Source organism: Phocoena sinus, chromosome 2, assembly GCF_008692025.1.
Source record: "Phocoena sinus isolate mPhoSin1 chromosome 2, mPhoSin1.pri, whole genome shotgun sequence".
NCBI classification, from domain to species: Eukaryota; Metazoa; Chordata; class Mammalia; order Artiodactyla; family Phocoenidae; genus Phocoena; species Phocoena sinus.
Window position 1 is genome coordinate 152,682,310 of NC_045764.1, and position 19,962 is coordinate 152,702,271.

General features: G+C 40.7%; 1 protein-coding gene across 1 annotated transcript; it reads right to left on the reverse strand.

Annotated features, from left to right (window-relative positions):
• Positions 1-17: 17 nt before the first annotated feature.
• NOXRED1 (NADP dependent oxidoreductase domain containing 1) lies at positions 18-19,211 on the reverse strand. Its single transcript, XM_032618771.1, has 7 exons — positions 18,226-19,211; positions 16,245-16,416; positions 14,332-14,528; positions 9,843-10,023; positions 9,135-9,286; positions 8,281-8,503; positions 18-195 (listed from the first exon to the last, which is right to left on the reverse strand). The coding sequence occupies exons 1-7, from the start codon at positions 18,269-18,271 to the stop codon at positions 18-20; spliced, it is 1,149 nt and encodes a 382-aa protein (XP_032474662.1). The 5' UTR covers positions 18,272-19,211.
• Positions 19,212-19,962: the final 751 nt, after the last annotated feature.

Here is a 19,962-nt window from a genome sequence, read left to right on the forward strand (position 1 = left end):
TCCTGAGGTCTCTTCTCTTATTGGGATGAAAAACCTGTGGAAACCTCTGGCTCTTGTTCTTTGGTTAGGGTGATACCAAATGAATCACAGTATAGGTGGGTAAGGTTGTCCTGAAAAGTAGTGCTGTGTGAGAGATACTGGCTAAAGGGAGTTTCCTTGAGTTGCACAGCAGTCAGATCAAACCAGGGGAAAGGCCTGGGGTAAGGAAAAAATAGTGTTACTTTTTTATGTCTGTTTAATACATCTGATTTTGCTGTTAAACATTTCCTTTAAAGAAAGTTCTCCTTCACTTGGAAATAAGGTTCTTCATTTTCTATATCAAACTAATTAAAATTCTTAGTTAAATTAAAAATTCATCTGGGTCTATTCAACACGTGGATTTAATTGTACTTATGAGTTTTCACACTTACAATTCTCTAAGTGCATTTAGGGAGGAATTCATAATTAGAGAATGATTATGACAATAAAATCAACATCCTTTTCAGTATATTTTCCTTGAATTTAGAAAGAAAATACATAAGAGGATCATGGACATTAGGAATGGAAGAGACCTCATTTCTTTTACAATATCCTCTTCAAAAAAAAAAAGATACCCTCTTCAACTGTATAGGGAAAGAAGTAGGAGTTAACATGCAAATAAAAATGGGGCAATGTTAAGTATTAGTCCGTAGTGGAATTCAACTTAAAAAGCATTAAGACATAGGGTTTTATAGTATTAAAAAAATCAGGAGTAAAGCAAGGATATCTGCTCTCACCACACTTATTCAACATACCACTAGAAGTTGTAGCCAGTGCAATAATGCAAGAAAAGGAAATAAAAGGCACACAGATTGGAAAGGGAGAACTGAAACTTGCTATATATAGATGACATGATTGTCCATGTAGAAAATCCAAAGGAATCTAAAAAAAAGAAAAAATCTCCTAGAACTAATAAACGAATTCAGCAAGGTCATAGGATATAAAATAAACATAAATTTTATTTATATATATTAGCAATGAACTCTTGGGCAAAAAAACCCTAAAAATGCAGTTCCTTTCACACACAAAAAATAGAATACTTAGATGTAAATCTAACAAAACATGTACAGGACTCGTATATTGAAAACTACGAAATGCTGATGAAATAAGGAAGATATAAATGGAGAGATATACTGTGTACATGGATGGGAAAATTTAACATTATAAAGATGTCAACTCTCCACAAATTGATCTATAGATGTAATGGTAAAACAAAAATTAGTGGCAACATCAAATGCTGGCGAGGATGCAGAGAAACTGAATCATACATTGCTAATGATGTAAAAGGATATAACAACTTTGAAATACAGTTTGGCAGTGTCTTAAAAAAATAAACATGCAACCAGTCATTGCACCCCTGAGCATTTGTCCCAGAGAAATTAAAACTTATGTTTACACAAAAACCTGTACATGAATGTTGAAAGCATCCTTATTCACAATAGCCAAACACTGGAAACATCCTAGATGTCCTTCAACAGGTGAATGATTAAACAAACTATGGTACATACATGCCATGAAAACATAACTGCCATGAAAACTACTCAGCAATAAAAAAGGAATAAATTATTGATACACACAGCAACTTGGATGAATCTCCAGAGAATTATGCTAAATGAAAAAGGCCAATCCCCAAAGGTTGCATAATATATGATTCCTTTTATATAATATTCTTGAAGTGACAAAATCATAGAAATGGAGAACAGCTCAATGGTTGCCAAGTTGGGGAGGAAGGATCAAGATGAAGGATCCCTAGTTATAGAATTGTTCTGTATCTTGACTGTATCAGTGTCAATATCCTGGTCGTGGTATTGTACTATAGTTTTACAATATCTGTGTATAGCCATTGTACTATGGTTTGTTCCATTGGGGGAAACTGGATAAATGGGTACATGGGATTTCTTTGTATTGTTTCTTAATAACTGCATGTGAATCAAGATTATCTAAAAAGTTTTTTTAAAGGGGGGATAGAATTAAAAAGTATAATCTACCAAGAAGATGTAAAAAGTACAAACTTCTGTTCATCAGATGATATGGCTTCAAACTTTATAAAACAAAGATTATAAATATAAAGAGAATTTGAGAAACTACAATCATAGTAGAAATATTAATATGCCACGCCTCCCATTCTAACAGGTCATCTGATGTAAAAGACCATATAGCAGCACTTTTCCAACTTTAATGGACATATCACTTGGGAGCTTGTAAAAAGGCAGATTCTGATTCCATACATCTGGGGTGGGGACCCATAATCTGCATTTCTAAACAAACTCCCAGATGATGGCATGGTTATCAGGCAGTTTGAGTGGCGAGGATATGCTGAAAAGGGGAGAAATAAAGTGAAAAAATATATTCTGAATGATAAGACCACCCCTCTCCCTACACACGTGCAGCTTTCTTTCCCCAAGTTGGGTCCCAAAGACTTGAAGATACCAATATTCAGGGTTTCCCAAGGAAAAAGCTGATCAAACCACTCTGTAGTAAAGACCACAGTAGCAAACACAGAGTTTCCAAGCATCTTTTTAGTAACCAGGATCTTAAATATGAGCAGACAGGACTTCCCTGGTGGCACAGTGGTTAAGAATCTGCCTGCCAGTGCAGGGGACATGGGTTCAAGTCCTTATCTGGGGAGATCCCACATGCCACAGAGCAACTAAGCCCATGCACCACAACTACTGAGCCTGTGCTCTAAAGCCCGTGAGCCACAACTACTAAACCCACGCGCTTAGAGCCTGTGCTCCACAACAAGAGAAGCCATCGCAATGAGAAGCCCTGCACTGCAACAGAGAGTAGCCCCCACTCGCCACAACTAGAGAAAGCCCATGTGCAGCAAAGAAGGCCCAACACAACCAAAATAAATAAATAAATTTATTTTTAAAAAATATGAGCAGACAATCAAGGTTCTCCATATACTTGAAGAAAGCTCTAAAATGAATGATAGAGACCAAAATAAATGGTCAAAAAAATCCTGAAGGAAAGACTCCTCAGAGAAGAAAAAACTCTATCATTTACATTCTCAAAGGGATAAAAGATGGTATTGCATAGGGAAATGACAACAGGATGCTACATAAAAAAGGAATATTTGGAGACTAAAAAAATCTTTGCAAGTCAAAATATAGCAAAATGAAAATATGTTCTAAATATAATAGTAGAAACAGGATAGTTGAGGAAATCTCTAAGAAAGCAGAACAAACATGCAAAGATAATGAAAATAGGAGAGCTAAAGAAAATCAGAAGATCAGCCCAGGAGGTCCAATATTTGGCTAATAAAATATTCAGAAGAGAGAACAGAGAAAACAGAGGGAAGGGGAGGAAATTATCAAAGACATAATAGGAGAAAATTAGAGAACTTGACATGCAGATTGAGAAGGACCTTTGAATGTTCTGTTTCTTTTACGGGTGGCAATTACATGGATATTTGCTTTACAATAATTCATTAAACTGTATATTTATGAATTTATGGAATAGGTACTTTTCTGTGTACATATTTTTACAATCTTTATTTTTTTAAGTTAAGGGGAAAAAGGGAGAGGCCCACCAACTGCCCAGCACAGTGCATTAAAATAGACCCACATCATGACGCATAATAAAATTTCAGGATGCTGAAGTCAAAAGATACTATAAGCTTCCAGAGAGAAAAGGAACAGATTTCAGACCAAGCATGAATTGAAGAATTAGAAGGGCACTGTACCTCTCAACAGCAATTTAAAAGCTGAAAGATGATGGAGAAATGCCTTCAAAATTCTGAGGGATGGGCTTCCCTGGTGGTGCAGTGGTTAAGAGTCCGCCTGCCAATGCAGGGGACACGGGTTCGAGCCCTGGTCCGGGAAGATCCCACATGCCGCAGAGCAACTAAGCCCGTGCACCGCAACTACTGAGCCTGCGCTCTAGAGTCCATGAGTCACAATTCCTGAGCCTGTGTGCCACAACTACTGAAGCCCGTGCCTAGAGCCTGTGCTCCACAACAAGATAAGCCACTGCAATGAGAAGCCCGCACACTGCAACAAAGAGTAGCTCCAGCTCGCTGCAACTAGAGAAAGCCCATGTGCAGCAATGAAGACCCAACACAGCTAAAAATAAAATAAAAAATAAAAAAATTCTGAGGGAAAATTGTTTCTACCCTAGATTCTTTTTTTTTTTAATTCTTTTTGTTGCAATGGTGAATGGGATTGTTTCCTTAATTGCTCTTTCTGATCTTTCGTTGTTTGTGTATAGGAATGCAAGAGATTTCTGTGCATTTATTTTGTATCCTGCAACTTTACCAAATTCATTGATTAGCTCTAGTAGTTTTCTGGTGGCATCTTTAGGATTCCCTATGTATAGTATCATGTCATCTGCAAACAGTGACAGTTTTACTTCTTTTCCAATTTATATTCCTTTTATTTCTTTTGCTTCTGATTGCCATGGCTAGGACTTCCAAAACTATGTTGAATAATAGTGGCAAGAGTGGACATCCTTGTTGCTTTGTATTTCTGTGGTGTCCGTCGTAACGTCTTCTTTTTCATTTCTAATTTTACTGTTATGAGTCCTCTCCCTCTTTTTTTGATGAGTCTGGCTAAAGGTTTATCAATTTTATCTTCTCAAAGACCAGCTTTTTGTTTTATTGATACTTGCTATTGTTTTCTTTGTTTTTATTTCATTTATTTCTGCTCTGATCTTTATGATTTCTTTCCTTCTACTAACTTTGGGTTTTTTCTTCTTTCTCTAGTTCCTTTAGGTGTAAGGTTAGATTGTTTGAGATTTTTCTTGTTTCTTGACGTAGGCTTGTATTGCTATAAGTTTCCCTCTTAGAACTGCTTTTGCTGCATCCCATAGGTTTTGGATCGTCGTGTTTTCATTGTAATGTGTCTCTAGGTATTTTCTGATTTCCTCTTTGATTCCTTCAGTGATCTCTTGGTTATTGAGTAATGTATTGTTTAGCCTCCATGTGTTCGTGTTTTTTACTTTTTTTCCCCTGTAATGGATTTCTAATCTCATAGCATTGTGGTGGGAAAAGATGCTTGATGTGATTTCAGTTTTCTTAAATTTACTGAGGCTTGATTTGTGACCCAAGATGTGATCAACCCTGGAGAATGTTCCATGTGCACTTGAGAAGAAAGTGTAATCTGTTGTTTTTGGATGGAATGTCCTTTAAATATCAATTAAATCTGTCTGGTCTATTGTGTCACTTAAAGCTTGTGTTTCCTTATTAATTTTCTGTTTGGATGATCTGTCCATTGGTGTAAGTGAGGTGTTAAAGTCCCCCACTATTATTGTGTTACTGTTGATTTCCTCTTTTGTAGCTGTTAGCATTTGCCTTATGTATTGAGGTGCTCCTATATTGGGTGCATATATATTTATAATTGTTATATCTTCTTCTCAGATTGATCCCTTGATCATTATGCAGTGTCCTTCCTTGTCTCTTGTAACATTCTTTATTTTAAAGTCTATTTTATCTGATATGAGTATTGCTACTCCAGCTTACTTTTTCTTGTTTTTTTTGCGGTACGCGGGCCTCTCACTGTTGTGGCCTCTCCCGTTGTGGAGCACAGGCTCCAGACGCGCAGCCTCAGCGGCCATGGCTCACAGGCCCAGCTGCTCCGCGGCATGTGGGGTCTTCCCAGACTGGGGCATGAACCCGTGTCCCCTGCATCGGCAGGTGGACTCTCAACCACTGCGCCACCAGGGAAGCCCCCAGCTTTCTTTTGATTTCCATTTGCATGGAATATTTTTTTCCATCCCCTCACTTTCAGTCTGTATGTGTCCATAGGTCTGAAGTGGGTCTCTTGTAGACAGCATACATATGGGTCTTGTTTTTGTATCCATTCAGTGAGCCTGTGTCTTTTGGTTGGAGCATTTAATCTATTCACGTTTAAGGTAATTATCGATATGTATGTTCCTATTACCATTTTCTTAATTGTTATGGGTTTGTTTTTGTAGTTCCTTTTCTTCCTTTGTGTTTCCCACTTAGAGAAGTTCCTTTAGCATTTGTTGTAGAGCTGGTTTGGTGGTGCTGAATTCTCTTAGCTTTTGCTTGTCAGTAAAGCTTTTGATTTCTCCTTCGAATCTAAATGAGATCCTTGCTGGGTACAGTAATTTTGGTTGTAGGTTCTTCCCTTTCATCACTTTAAATATATCGTGCCACTCCCTTCTGACTTGTAGAGTTCCTACTGAGAAATCAGCTGTTAACCTTATGGGAGGAGTTCCCTTGTATGTTATTTGTCATTTTTCCCTTGTTGCTTTCAAAATTTTTTCTTTGTGTTTAATTTTTGTCAATTTGATTACTATGTGTCTCAGCATGTTTCTCCTTGGGTTTATCCTGCCTGGGACTCTCTGCACTTTCTGGACTTGGGTGGCTATTTCCTTTCCCATGTTAGGGAAGTTTTCGACTATAATCTCTTCAAAGATTTTCTCGGGTCCCTTCTCTCTCTCTTCTCCTTCTGGGACCCCTATGATGCAAATGTTGTTGCGTTGAGGTCTATTAGGCTGTCTTCATTTCTTTTCATTCTTTTTTCTTTATTCTGTCCTGCGGCAGTGAATTCCACCATTCTGTCTTCCAGGTCACTTATCCGTTCTTCTACTTCAGTTATTCTGCTATTGATTCCTTCTAGTGTAGTTTTCATTTCAGTTATTGTATTGTTCATCTCTGTTTGTTGTTCTTTAATTATTCTAGGTCTTTGTTAAACATTTCTTGCATCTTCTCGATCTTTGACTCCATTCTTTTTCCGAGGTCCTGGATCATCTTCACTATCATTATTCTGAATACTTTTTCTGGAAGGTTGCCTATCTCCACTTCATTTAGTTGTTTTTCTGGGGTTTTATCTTGTTCCTTCATCTGGTACAAAGTCCTCTGCCTTTTCATTTTGTCTATCTTTCTGTGAATGTGGTTTTCTTTCCACAGGCTGAAGGACTGTAGTTCTTGCTTCTGCTCTAACCTAGATTCTCTACCTGGCTATGTTCTCAATAAAATATTAGGTTAGAATAAAAACATTTTCAGACACAGTCCCTAAAAATTACTTCCTACGCAGGCTTTTCTAAGGAAGTTACTGGAGAAGGACAGATTCCACCATAATGAAGAAGGAAATGAATCCAGAGGAAGAGGGGTCCAGGAAAAAGAGATCCAGCATAAGAGAGAGGCAAAGAGAATCCCAGGATAAGGGGGAAGGAAAATTCTCAAACTGAAAGTGTACCACAGGTCATTGGTGATTAATTAGAACACAAAAGATAAGAGGGGGGTAAGATCAAGGATTACTTCCAGGTTCTGGCCTGAACAACTCCGCAGAGGAGCATGTAATGGCAACCTAAGTCCCCGAAGTGGAAAAGATCACCCAGGAAAAAAGTGTAGAATGAAAAGAAAGGAAGGCCTAGGACAGAGCCCTGAAAACTCCCAGATTTAAGGATAGGGCATAAGAGGAGCTGGCAAAGGAGGAATCGGAGGGGCAGGAGGAAAATGAAGAGAATGTGAGGGTATCATGAAAGCTAAGAGAAAAGATTGTTTCAAGAAGGAAGGCATGTTCAATAGCCAAGGAAGAAAAGGATTTAAAAGTGTCCAGTGAATTTAGTGACATGGAAGTCACTGGTAACAAGGGCAACCATTTGTCTCTATTAGATTATTAAAGATTAAAAAGAATGATCTAATAGTTATCAAGCTGTAGTGAAATGGCACTCTCATACACTATTGGTAGAAATATAAGTATCACTTTTTTGATAAGCAATTTAGGAATACCTATCAAACATAAACTATATATAACCTCTGACCCAGAAATTTTACTGGTACAAGTGTGCAAAGTTTAAGGATGAAATGTTCAAAGCAGCCCTCTGTGCAAAATGTGGGGCAGAGGAACTACATTGCCATCAAGAGGAAATAGGATGAATAAATGTAGCTAAAGAAATGTATCCAATGGATGTCTGCACAGTGCTCATAAATGAAATAGATATGACTGTACTAACATAGAATGGTACCTATGATGTAGTAAGTATAATCCCCATGTTTCTAAAATGTATATATAGATACAGATATGCATATATATTATAATGACAATATAAATATATGTTTGTAAATGCATAGGTAGAAAGACAAAAATACAAAAACCATCAGAGGTAGTCTATGAAAAGGGATTTGGGGGGCAAAGGAGGGCTCTCACGTTTCCACTAGTTGAATTTTTTTGATAAGAATGTGTTCATTTTATACATTTCTAAAGATAACATGAAAGGAAAAAGATAAAAAGCATCTTCTAAGAAAACAGTGTGGGAGAAGTTAGAATGGCCACTCATCTAATACTTTACCTTTTCCGAGACAGGTTCTTGGCATAGGCTTTGCTGACAAAATCTTGTGCTTGAAATTTTTGGAAAGACACTCTATCTTTCTCACAGGCTTCAAAGCGCTTGGAGAGGAACAGTTCATTCAGAAGGTGCAGCACTTGTGAGTGGGGCATGTCCTTTTCTGTGCAGACATTTATGGCTGCATAGAACACTCCCTCCAACCACTTGATATTGAGGATTATTCCCCCTAAACATCAGTGAGAAAGGAAATGCCAGTTAGCACCACCAAAAAGGTTTGCAGGGAACCTAGGACAAACCCCAGACGGTGAACAGTCACCTTCTGTCCAAGACAGTTTGGTTATATGAACCTCAAGATAAGCGCTCTTCCTTTCCAGGCCAAGAACCCTGTGTGTGCCCTTTATAACACATTGCATGTTGACCCTACCAGAGGAAGACAGATATGTTAATGTAGGCATTGCTGATGACAAATGCATCTCTAGAAATCTCTAGAATGGTCCTTGCCAATAAGGCAAACTGCAAGGTTACAGTAAGGAAAAGCCATTTAGTTCCAGACACTGCATCCTCTGGTTTAAATAGGCTCTCTCCTCTGGTTGTTTCCAATTCATCCTTAAAGGGTCCAATTAATCACACTTCTTAGCTTTCCCTAAAAAGGCTACTTTTTGCCACCAAAGCTGTTCCCATGTAAAACCTAAATAGCTGAGAATGTATCTAGCTTGTACTTATACACACACATACACCCTCAGCACACATGCATACACGCATGTACACACACACACACACTCAGGGCTTTAATAAGATAGCAGTAGGCCAAGAGGAAGGTAATTTTTAAAAGTACCAAAAATATCGTGAGCCATTACCAGCAGGACTGTAGGGACAGGTAGCCTGAAGAATCACAGGGTCTTGGAGAGCAGCTGTGATTTCCTTATTGGCCCCCCAGATGCTGGCAAGATCTTCAACACACTGATACTGAGGCCGCAAGACATTGGTGTGGTTCAGTAGGAGTTTCAACCTGAAAGTAAAGCCACCAACGCAGGAAGTGCAGGGCCCGGACTGGAATAAAGCACCACGTGACCCACTGAGTTTACATCCAGCCCCAACAATGTAGTGCCCTGCACAGCACTGCTCACAGGCAAACGCAGGTGTGGGTTGGCACTGGGGCACTACCTCTTAGATGGATTGTTCACCCATCCACTCAACACTTATTCAATGTCACCACAAGCCAGGCACTGAGCTAGACACTCGAGGTACAAAAATAGTCTCTGACACATGCTCCGGATCAATTTTCATGCTGTTGAGTGGCGTACAAGGGGAACGCTCCTCAGCTTCAAGTAGCTGGAAGTAATGCTCTACTGCAGTTCTAAACATTTGCACATCAAAGAAAAGGTCCCACCCACAAGTGCTGGAAAAGCGGGGAAGACACAGTTTCAAAGGCTGGCTGGTCCTTCTGCCAATGAAGCTGCTTCCACCTTATGACTGGGAATGACCAACTCCAAGAGGTAGGGGCCAGGGTGGAGATGAGCAGACAGGGCAGTTCTGCCAATCCTGTGCTCACCCTAACAAGATACCTGGGTAGTGGGACAGCAGCCACAAAGCTGTACACAGTGCAGGCTTTTCCAAGGCTGGTTTGAATTTCTACACAGATATTAGACAGCTGAGATGGCAGGCAGCAGAGGAATATCACGTTGGCCCACTCCACCAGAGAAGAGTTATGGTAAAAGCACTGGATTCCCAGTTTCTTGAATTCATCTGGGAGGGAATAAAGGAAGTCAGAAAGATCACAGTACAAAGAACTTTGAACTCCATCAACTGTGGGGAGAGGATGACAATTATTTTATCTCAAGTCTTGTCACCACATTAATCAGAAGAGATTCCCTCATGCCTTCTAAGAGCCACGCAGCGAAGCCCTGACCCCATGACTATGGCAGCAGGTGCCACTGCAGCAGTGCTCGAGATCGTAAGATAATTCATCCTTACCTTATGTTTTAGACCAAATGCTAGAATTTTTCAGAGTTTCTTTTTTTAGGAAGAAAAAAAGTCTGAATGAAGCCTTCTCCAATTTGCAGAATTCATCGTGTACCAGATAATGTACAAAGTACATACGTTATCTAAGGGAATCTCATAAGGACCTTATGAGACAGAGGCTAGTATTATTCCTATATTATAGATGCGGAAACTGAGGCTTCAAGAATTCTGTGACTGGGCTGAAGTTAAACAGCTTAACTGGCTTGAAATGATGGGAAAGACTGAGAGAGTGGAAGAGTATAGGGCAGAGGTTGGGAGGAATTTGCAAAAATATGCTTATAGTTTCAGTAAAGTATACACAATTTAATGTCAATAAGATATTTATAAATGTAGAAAGAAATGTGATAACTCATGTAGTGGCTAAAAACACTTCTTGGTAGTTAATCATTTAATTGTACTTATTGTGATCTGGATCCTCAAAAGTAAAAATGTGAACTCACATACGGTAGTATGTTTTAAGTGTTATCAGAGAACAGGATGTTAGACATTGCAGAGGTCAGTTCTTCTCTTAACCACCACAAGTATGTGATAAAGTTGATGCTGAGGTTATCTGGGTACTCAGGTACTTCCAGGTAGGAAGATACACAGGACAAAGAAGAACTTTAGAAAACATGCATATCCACTTTTCTTCCATATGTGGTTCTCAAAAGTGCACAGAAGCTGATGCTGAGCATTTTGAATTCTTGCTTCCTTAATACAACATACAGTGATATTCTATAACTGTAGTTTTATTATTAATAAACATATTGCTTCCCAGAAGAATATATGCATTTTATTGAAATGTCATATATACTGGTCCTATTGATGAGATTTAAGAAATCTGCCTTGAGAGGTTAAGATTTTTCTAGTTTCCTTAATAAAGAAGGAACATTTACAAATCAATAAGAAAAATCATACAGGCATCCAACAGAAAAACTGAACAAAAAAGAACTCAAAAATAATGAAATAGCAATAAGCCTATAAAATATTTTAATTCTTCTAGTGATCAGTGAAAGACATTAAAATAAGAAAAATTGTAAAGGCATATTACAATGGTGATTTTAAAAATAAGATTCCCAGAATTGACAAGCGTGTAGTAAAATGGGTATTCTTACACACTGTTGATGAAAGTTTATACCCGAACAACATCCCTTGTAGGTCAGTTTGAAAAAATATATCAGAAGTTTCTTTAAAAATTAAATATACCTACCATATGACCCAGCCACCCCATTCCCAAGTGTTTACTCAAGAAAAATTAAAGCATTTCTCCACACCAATATTTGTACGCAAATGTTCATAATAGCTATATTCCCAAACTGGAAACAACCTGAATGTCCATCAACAGAGGAATAGATGAACTATGGAGTATCCATGCAATAAAACACTACTCAGAAATAAAAAGAATATCAATACATGCAACAACATGGATGTATCTCAAAATAATTATGCAGAGTGAAAGAATTCAGACCATTGCGGGGAGGGATAAATTAGGAATTTGGGAGTAATAGGTACACACTACTATATATAAAATAAACAATAAGGACCTACTGTATAGCACAGGGAACTATACTCAATATTTTGTAATAACCTATATGGGAAAAGAATCTAAAAAGGAATATATGTATATAGAATATATTCTGTATAATATATTATATATATACATATAACTGAATATATATAACTGAATCACTTTGCTGTACATCTGAAACCAGCACAACATTGTAAATCAACTATACTTCAATAAAAAAATCAATTATAAAAAGAATTCAGACCAAAGGAGAAGTACAAACTGTATGACTCCATTTATACAAAATTCTACAAAATGCAAACTAATCGGTAGTGACAGAAATCAGATCAGTGGGGATTTCCCTGGTGGCGCAGTGGTTGGGAGTCCACCTGCCAGTGCAGGGGACACGGGTTTGAGTCCTGGTCTGGGAAGATCCCACATGCCGCGGAGCAACTAAGCCCATGAGCCACAACTACTGAGCCTGTACTCTAGAGCCTGCAAGCCGTAACTACTGAAGCCTGCGCGCCTAGAGCCTGTGCTCCGCCACAAGAGAAGCCAATGCAATGAGAAGCCCGCGCACCACAATGAAGAGTAGTCCCCGCTCTCTGCAACTAGGGAAAGCCCACGTGCGGCAACGAAGACACAACACAGCTAAAAATAAAATAAATAAACAATTAAAAAAAAAAGAAATCAGTTCAGTGGTTTCCTGAGTGGGTTCTGCAGTGAGGTAGAGAGATTCATTACCTTGATTACGTTGATGGTTTCACAGGAGCATACATGTGTCACAAAACATCAAACTGTACACTTTTATTTTTTTAATTTATTTTAAAAATATTTATTTACTTAGGCTGCGCTGGGTCCTTAGTTGCGGCACGCAGGATCTTTCAGTTGTGGCATGCAGGCTTCTTAGTTGCAGCATGGGGACTTCTTGATTGTGGCATGCATGTGGGATCTAGTTCCCAGACCAGGGATTGAACCCGGCACCCCTGCATTGGGAGCTAAGTCTTACCCACTGGACCACCACCGAAGTCCCTGTACACTTGTTTTTTTTTAATATTTATTTTCTTTTTTTTTTTTTTGGCTGCGTTGGGTCTTAGTTGCAGCATGTAGGATCTTGGTTGAGGCATGTAGGATCTTTTTTTCATTGCCGTTCGTGGGCTCTTCATTGCGGTGCTCGGGTTTCTCTCTCGTTGTGGCCGTGGATTTTCTCTCTCTAGTTGAGGCACGCGGACTCCAGAGCATGTGGGCTCTGTACTTTGCGGCTTGCAGGCTCTCTCATTGAGGCACGTGAGCTCAGCAGTTGTGGCACACGGGCTTAGTTGCCCCGCAGCATGTGGGATCTTAGTTCCCTGACCAGGGATTGAACCCGCGTCCCCTGCTTTGGAAGGCGGATTCTTTACCATTTTTAAAATGTGCAGTTTAGAACTTCCCCAGTGGTCCAGTGGTTAAGACTCCGCACTTCAATGCAAGGGGCATGGGTTTGATCCCTGGTTGGGGAACTAAGATCCCACATGCCTTGTAGCCTGGCCAAGAAATTTTTTTTTTAATGTGCAGTTTATTATATACAAAGTATATCTTAATAAAGCTGTACCTGTACTTTGACCTAGTAATTTTGTTTTTTAAATTATGTACAAGGAAGTCCTACTAAATGAGACACAGTTACATAAATTATCATACAGTCATACTTGGGAATACTATACAACCTTAAACTCATGAGTCTGAAGACTGTCAAATAATATGGGAATAGGCTCATGATACATGAAGTGAAAAAAGCAGGATACAAAAAGCTTCGTAGAGTGTTAATTACTGATATAACGAGAGGAAAAAATGGGAAAGAAATGATAACCCTGCTAGGAGAATTATAGGTAGTTATTATTTACTTCCCTATAGAGTAGTTTTCTAAATTTTCTATAACATTCATATATTACTTTACATTAAAAATATTTTGAAGTATAATTTACATACAATGCGACACACAGATCTGAAGTAAATAGTTTGATCAACTTTGACAAATGCATACACCTATGTAACTCACACCTCTCTCAAGATACAGAATATTTCCAACTCCCCAGAAAGTTCCCTTGGGCCTCTTCTCAGTCTCCCCAGAAGCAACCACTGTTCTGATTTCTATCACCATAAGTTAATAAATGGAATCATTATAAAACTTTAAAAAAATTTTTCAGTAAATGTTATTCTAAAAAAATAAGACCAAATATTTGGAACTGGTAAACACCACTCAGACTCTAACTGGTCCAGTTAGAAAATTTGAATTGTTTGGAAAGCTTCTCTATATCAAAGACCCAGAAAGATATCTCGCCACCAAGGGCACAGGGAGGAGATATGGATATAAATATTTAGGTGGAGAAGAAAGTTGCTTTAAGGAACAAGTTAAAAAACCATCTTTCTGGCTTTTCTGAGGGCCAGCAAGCTGAGGACTTGGCATGCTGTATGCGAGGATTCCTCTTTTGAGGGACCCTTTCAAAATGGCCTCGTCACCACCTAAAGAGCACACCCAAGCCCCCCTTCTACTGCGCAGGGCTCCTCACCCAGGGCCTCTGGCCTCCGAGTGGAGATCCTCAGGCTGTCAGCTGGGATGGGGACAAGCTGAAGCAGTGTATGAGCCAGCTGCTTCCCAAGGTGGCCGCCTCCAATGATGCCCACCTTTAACGCGTCGTCATCAGGAGTGTCTTCACGCAATCCAGCCAAGCGACATCTAGAAGTTTGCTTCTTCTGTAATGATTTTCTGGAGAATGATTCCCTGGAGAATGAACACAGACACGCATCCAAGTAAACGCAGACCCTCAGTCCTTCTTGACTGTCAACCTCTGATGTTCTCTGGTTTAACTTCCTCACATGCAGCCTGCTGTGACACCTTAAGTACTTCAGAGAGAAGAATTCCAGTTATGTCCCACTGATCCAGCTTCACTGATGGAATGAAATGTTCCTCCTGAGTGAATTTTCCAGGAAGTAAAGCATACCCCTTTCAAAGGATCAGAACCTGTTTAAAACATTCTTAAGTGAACATTTTTTGGGTTATATGTATCGTGCATTTCCCTGCCTTCTTAAACACAAGGTCTGACTACTTAACCATTTCTTTGACTCAGGACCATCACTGTAAACAACCTAATTACAATTACACCTTATCCTGGAACATGGGGAGCCAGTTCCTTCATTGCTTCCCGTGCAGACGGCTGTCAATTTCCATCTCCATCAGGATGAGTGCACCCCTCTCCTACTATACACCTCCTCTTTCTAGTTTGCTATTTCAGTTCTGCACAAACCCAGGAAACCATGTAACTTAGCTTTTTTCCAAACGTAATGATTTATAAAAGTAAATGGTTTATAAGGGAAAACAGACCTAAGAAACTGAGGATCAAGGATCTGAGGCCACTCTTTCTGGAGGTTCACTTGACCCAAGATGAACAAAGTCTGACCTCTGAATACATAAGGCATTTTTTATGTTGTTATATGGCAATCTTATATTCGTTCTGTATTTCTGTGAAAATTGGAGTCTTAAAGCTCTGGAGTTTCCATGTAAGCATCACAAGCCCCATTCTATTTAAGGCTTCTCTTTTGGTTAAAAGGAGAGCATTTTCTCTCTCTGCCTGATCCTTCCAAATAGAAGATGCCTCCTGGAAGTTTCCCATATTGGTTTCTCATCACTCACCTTGGAGGCAGCCAATAGGTTTACTACGCATCCTTACCAGTCAGCCAGTCAGCAAACTTCTTGAGTAGTCTGCCTCCTCGGGTATGTGCTGTATCTATAACATGTTTAATTCAGATCTGGTCCCACCATCTAGGAATTAATCTAATTTCAGAGAAAAGTAAACTGAGAAGCAGACTGAGGGGTTGGGGGGTGGGGACAAATGCTCCAGGAGTGACCTAGAGTTACAGAATCCAGGAGCCTAGTCCTAGGTACTTGGCTCTCACACACCTCCTATTTAAGCGTCAGAAGCCAGGACTGGACTGAGAGCTTCTTTGAAAATCAGTATTCCTGGTTTCAGGCAAGTCATCTGGCCATAAGGACCCCCAGATTTCCAGGAAGCTTTCTTGTGAGGAAGCATTCCACTGTTAGCTCAGCCCCAAAAGGAAAATTGACCCATTTTCAGCCAGTAGCCATGGAATGGCTAGTGATTAGTAGCTGTGGCAGACAAGCTGGTCATCCTGATGAGGGAGTGAATGATAGGATGGATGAACGAATGAATGAATGGATTATTTAATGTCTACTCACTGAAAGGAAATCACCACTAATCCATGCTTTATTGCATAAACACAGCCAAGGGACCCTGGTGTGCATTTCCCTGGTGCTTTCAGACCAGCAGTACTCCAGTGTGGGTTGGAAAAGGTAGGAGGACCCTCCCCCTGCCAAAGTTACTCTCCAATATAAAAAGTTTAAGTCATCTGGATTCTCTGCAGTGAAATTCTTCTCCATCTGCCTGACCTTGGAGACCCAGGTTACCTCAAATTATGGAGTAGCTTGCAGAAGAAGGCTGCATGGGCACAGGCCTTGGTCATCAGCCCATGAGAACGGCCCAGCAAATACAGCCAGCTGCGGTCTTCCTCTTGAATCCCATACTCAAACTGCAGTGTCTCAAGGTCCTCTAGCATGTCCATCTCCAAACCAGCATCTCCTGCAACAACAGACACCAATCAACTCGGCTCCCTGTCCGGGAAGAAGAAGGAGTCTACGCAGGAGGTTGTGTGTGCCCAAGTCTCAGGGTCTCCTGATGGTGGCTTCAGCACCTCTCCTCCCGGTTATGAACTGGCAGCTCTCAACCACTTCTCTGAGTGTGAGTCCTGGAGAATTCCTAAGCACTGACTACCCATGAGTCAGGAATACTGAATTCATGGAAAACCTGGACAAAATCCATATAGGCTCCAGGCACAGTTTTCAGCAGATGCATTTACATTAACAATGGGTTTCACAGGCACACTTCTCCCTTCCATTCTCTCCTAGGTTTTAGACATAGGACTGAACACTTAGACCACATTTCACAGAAATTCTCCCCTTTCAATAAACTCTGTGTTCCCCACAGGGTAGAAAAGAACCCAAACTAAATATCACGGTCCTTTATCTAGGGCGGGGACATCTAGATTTTAGAAAATGAAGCCAGAGAGGTATAAGCCCATCCACATACATCTCTCACCAACCAAACAGAGGAGAAGATGGCTCTGCTCCTCAGTGGTTCTGGTACTGGAGGGTAAGAACTACATTTTCAGGGAGAATTACCCAAGAAGGTTGTCATTATGACTCCTTAGCTACCAGATTACTTCAGTCTTGGAGACTTAAAGGGGCCAGCCCCACTTAGAGGTTTTCCAGACCTGCAACATGAGGGCAAGAATTCCTTCACTACTTCTTGGAGTACTACTACACCGGGGCAGTATGGGATCCCCCTTTTCCCAACAGAAGTTTCTAGACTTCTAGTTTTTTTTTTTTTTGGCAGACTGCAATATCATACAGATCTTAGCACTACTCAGAGTTATTTTTCAAACCCCTTCTTTTTGTGTTCAAGAAATCAATCAATAAATAATAATAAATAAAACAATAAACAAAATAGATAAAATAAATTCTGAGGATCTAATGTACATCATGGTGACTATAGGTAAGAATACTGTATTGTCTACTTGAAATTTGCTAAGAGTAGATCTTAAGTGTTCTCACCACCCACACAAAAAAGGTAACTGTGAGGTGATGGACATGTTAATTAACTTGACTGTGGTACTAATTTCACAGTGTATATCAAATCATTATATTGTTATCACTTAAATATATACAATATTTATTTGTCAATTATACCTCAATAAAGCTGGGAAAAATAATATTCAATACTCTAATCTATTTTATAGCAATGGCAAAATTGAGATCAGAATTCAAAACTGCTCCTCTCTAACCTTTTTAAATTAAAAAAAATTTTTAGAGGTGAAATTCACAAAACAGCCATTAAAAAGTGAACAGTTCAGTATATTCAGTGTTGCTCACCCACTACCTCTAGTTCCAAAACATTTTCAACTCCCACCAAAGGAAATGCTATACCCAATAAGCAGTTACTCCCCATTTCCTCCCCACCCTCCCACTCAGCCCCTGGCAACCACATATCTGTTTTTATCTCTGTGGAATTACCTTTTCTGGCTATTTCACATAAATGGAATCATACAAAACGTGACCTTTAGTATCTGGCTTCTCTAATCCCTTTTGTAGGAGGGCTGTTAGGTCAATCGCTTTAAAAGCAAAGTCTCCAGCACTTGAAGTGAAGAGCAGACAAGTTTTCAAGCCTAAGAAACCCTTCCTTAGACCGTAACAGTAGGTAGGCCATCTGAATGTTGCAAGTGATGTTTCCTGATCCGAAGGAAAGAGACGCTCAAAACCTTCCAACTCAGCATGACAACACAGCACACGTTAACTTTTATAAGCGGGGATTCTAGACCCATCCTTTACTTACGCATTCTCAAAAATGGGGATCTGCTGCTTGTGGCGTTGTAACACATCGAGTTGGCTAGGCTGAACTACATTTTCCAGCATTCCCTTCCCTGTCTGTTTCCAGTTAGGGTGTGCCACCACAGGAGAGGTTTCCTGCGGATCTGGAGGTGGAAGTGCAGCAGCCGTTTGTACTTGCAAGGCTGGGCAGGCACTTTCACTGTCTGCGGGCAGCGCTGTTGCTGTGGGGCAGCAGTTGAGCCCGCAACTGCTATACCTTCCCTGGGATCCTCCTGTAGCTTCTCAACTCCTGGGCCAGGGGTGTGTTCAGCTGTGTGACAAAGGCCACCAGTGAGCTTCCCCTTCCTCAGGTTGGGGGCGGTGAGAACTGGCAGGGGTTCCAGTCCATCCTCATGGGCTCCAGCTCATCCTGGCTCCCCCTCCCCTCACTTTTTATCCATCTTCCCTTCCCCACTGCCTGCCCTATGGATTTCTAGCTCTACCACCAGACATGAAGATAACCTTCCAGAGACTGTACCGGCTGCCACACTTGAGCAAGGTCAAAGCCCTGTAATGAATCCCACATGTAGATTAGACAGGTGGACAGACTGGCAGACTATATAATCCTAGTGGCTCTGCTTCTCTAAATGAACCCTCATACACTAGTTAGGTCACCACTGTTTATTTGAAGATCAGTCAATAACTTCAGCACAATTCAGCGAATTAAACTCCTGTTTCTTCAATAGCAAGAGGGTTGATTCGGAAAGGAACCAAATATGAGGTTACCTGGAATTGCAAAGGCCGTTACAAAGTACAGGAGCAAAAGATGGAATCTGATCCCCTTAGAGCAGGCTTTCTCCACACTGGCACTACTGACATTTGGGGCCGGATAATTCTTTGGTGCAGGGAGCTGCCTGTGCATTGTAGGATCCTTAATAGCATCCCTGGCCTCTATCCACTAGATGCCAGGAGCTCCATCCAGCTGTTGCACAAAAAGTGTCTCCAGGGCTTCCCTGGTGGCTCAGTGGTTAAGAATCCGCCTGCCAATGCAGGGGACACGGGTTCGAGTCCTGGTCCGGGAAGATCCCACATGCTGCGGAGCACCTAAGCCCGTGCACCATGACTACTGAGCCTGCGCTCTAGAGCCCACGAGCCACAACTACTGAAGCCCGTGCACCTAGAGCCCATGCTCTGCAACAAAGAGTAACCCCTGCTCGCCGCAACTAGAGAAAGCCCGTGCACAGCAACAGACCCAACACAGCCAATAAATAAATAAATAGATAGATAAATAGATAAATAGATAAATAGATAATAAATTCTTTAAAAAAAAGCGCGTGTCCAGATATTGACACGTCTCTTGGGGGGCAAAATTGCCTCCAGATGAGAACCACATTGCCTTAAAGCCTGCTGTGTGCCTCTGTACGGGCATCTTCTCTTCCCCCTACCACTTCACCCACTCCACACAGCCACGAAAGCACAGAATCCTACAAGCTCTGAGAGAATCGTGCCCTCCCCTCACAGATTAAGATAATGAGTCCAGAGAGAAGGGGACTCGCCCAGCACCACACAGCTTGTCAGTGGTAGAGCTGGGACGAGAGGCCCGGTCTTCAGCCAGGGGGCAGTGCTCCCTCTGTTAACCACGCGGCCCTGCTCTGCCGTAAGCACTGTTACTCCACAACCTGAAGTGCTGACAGGCTGCTGAGTGCTGTCACCGAGGCAGATTTGTAGTGGTCCCAAGAGACGGGGCAGATGCTCCACTGTT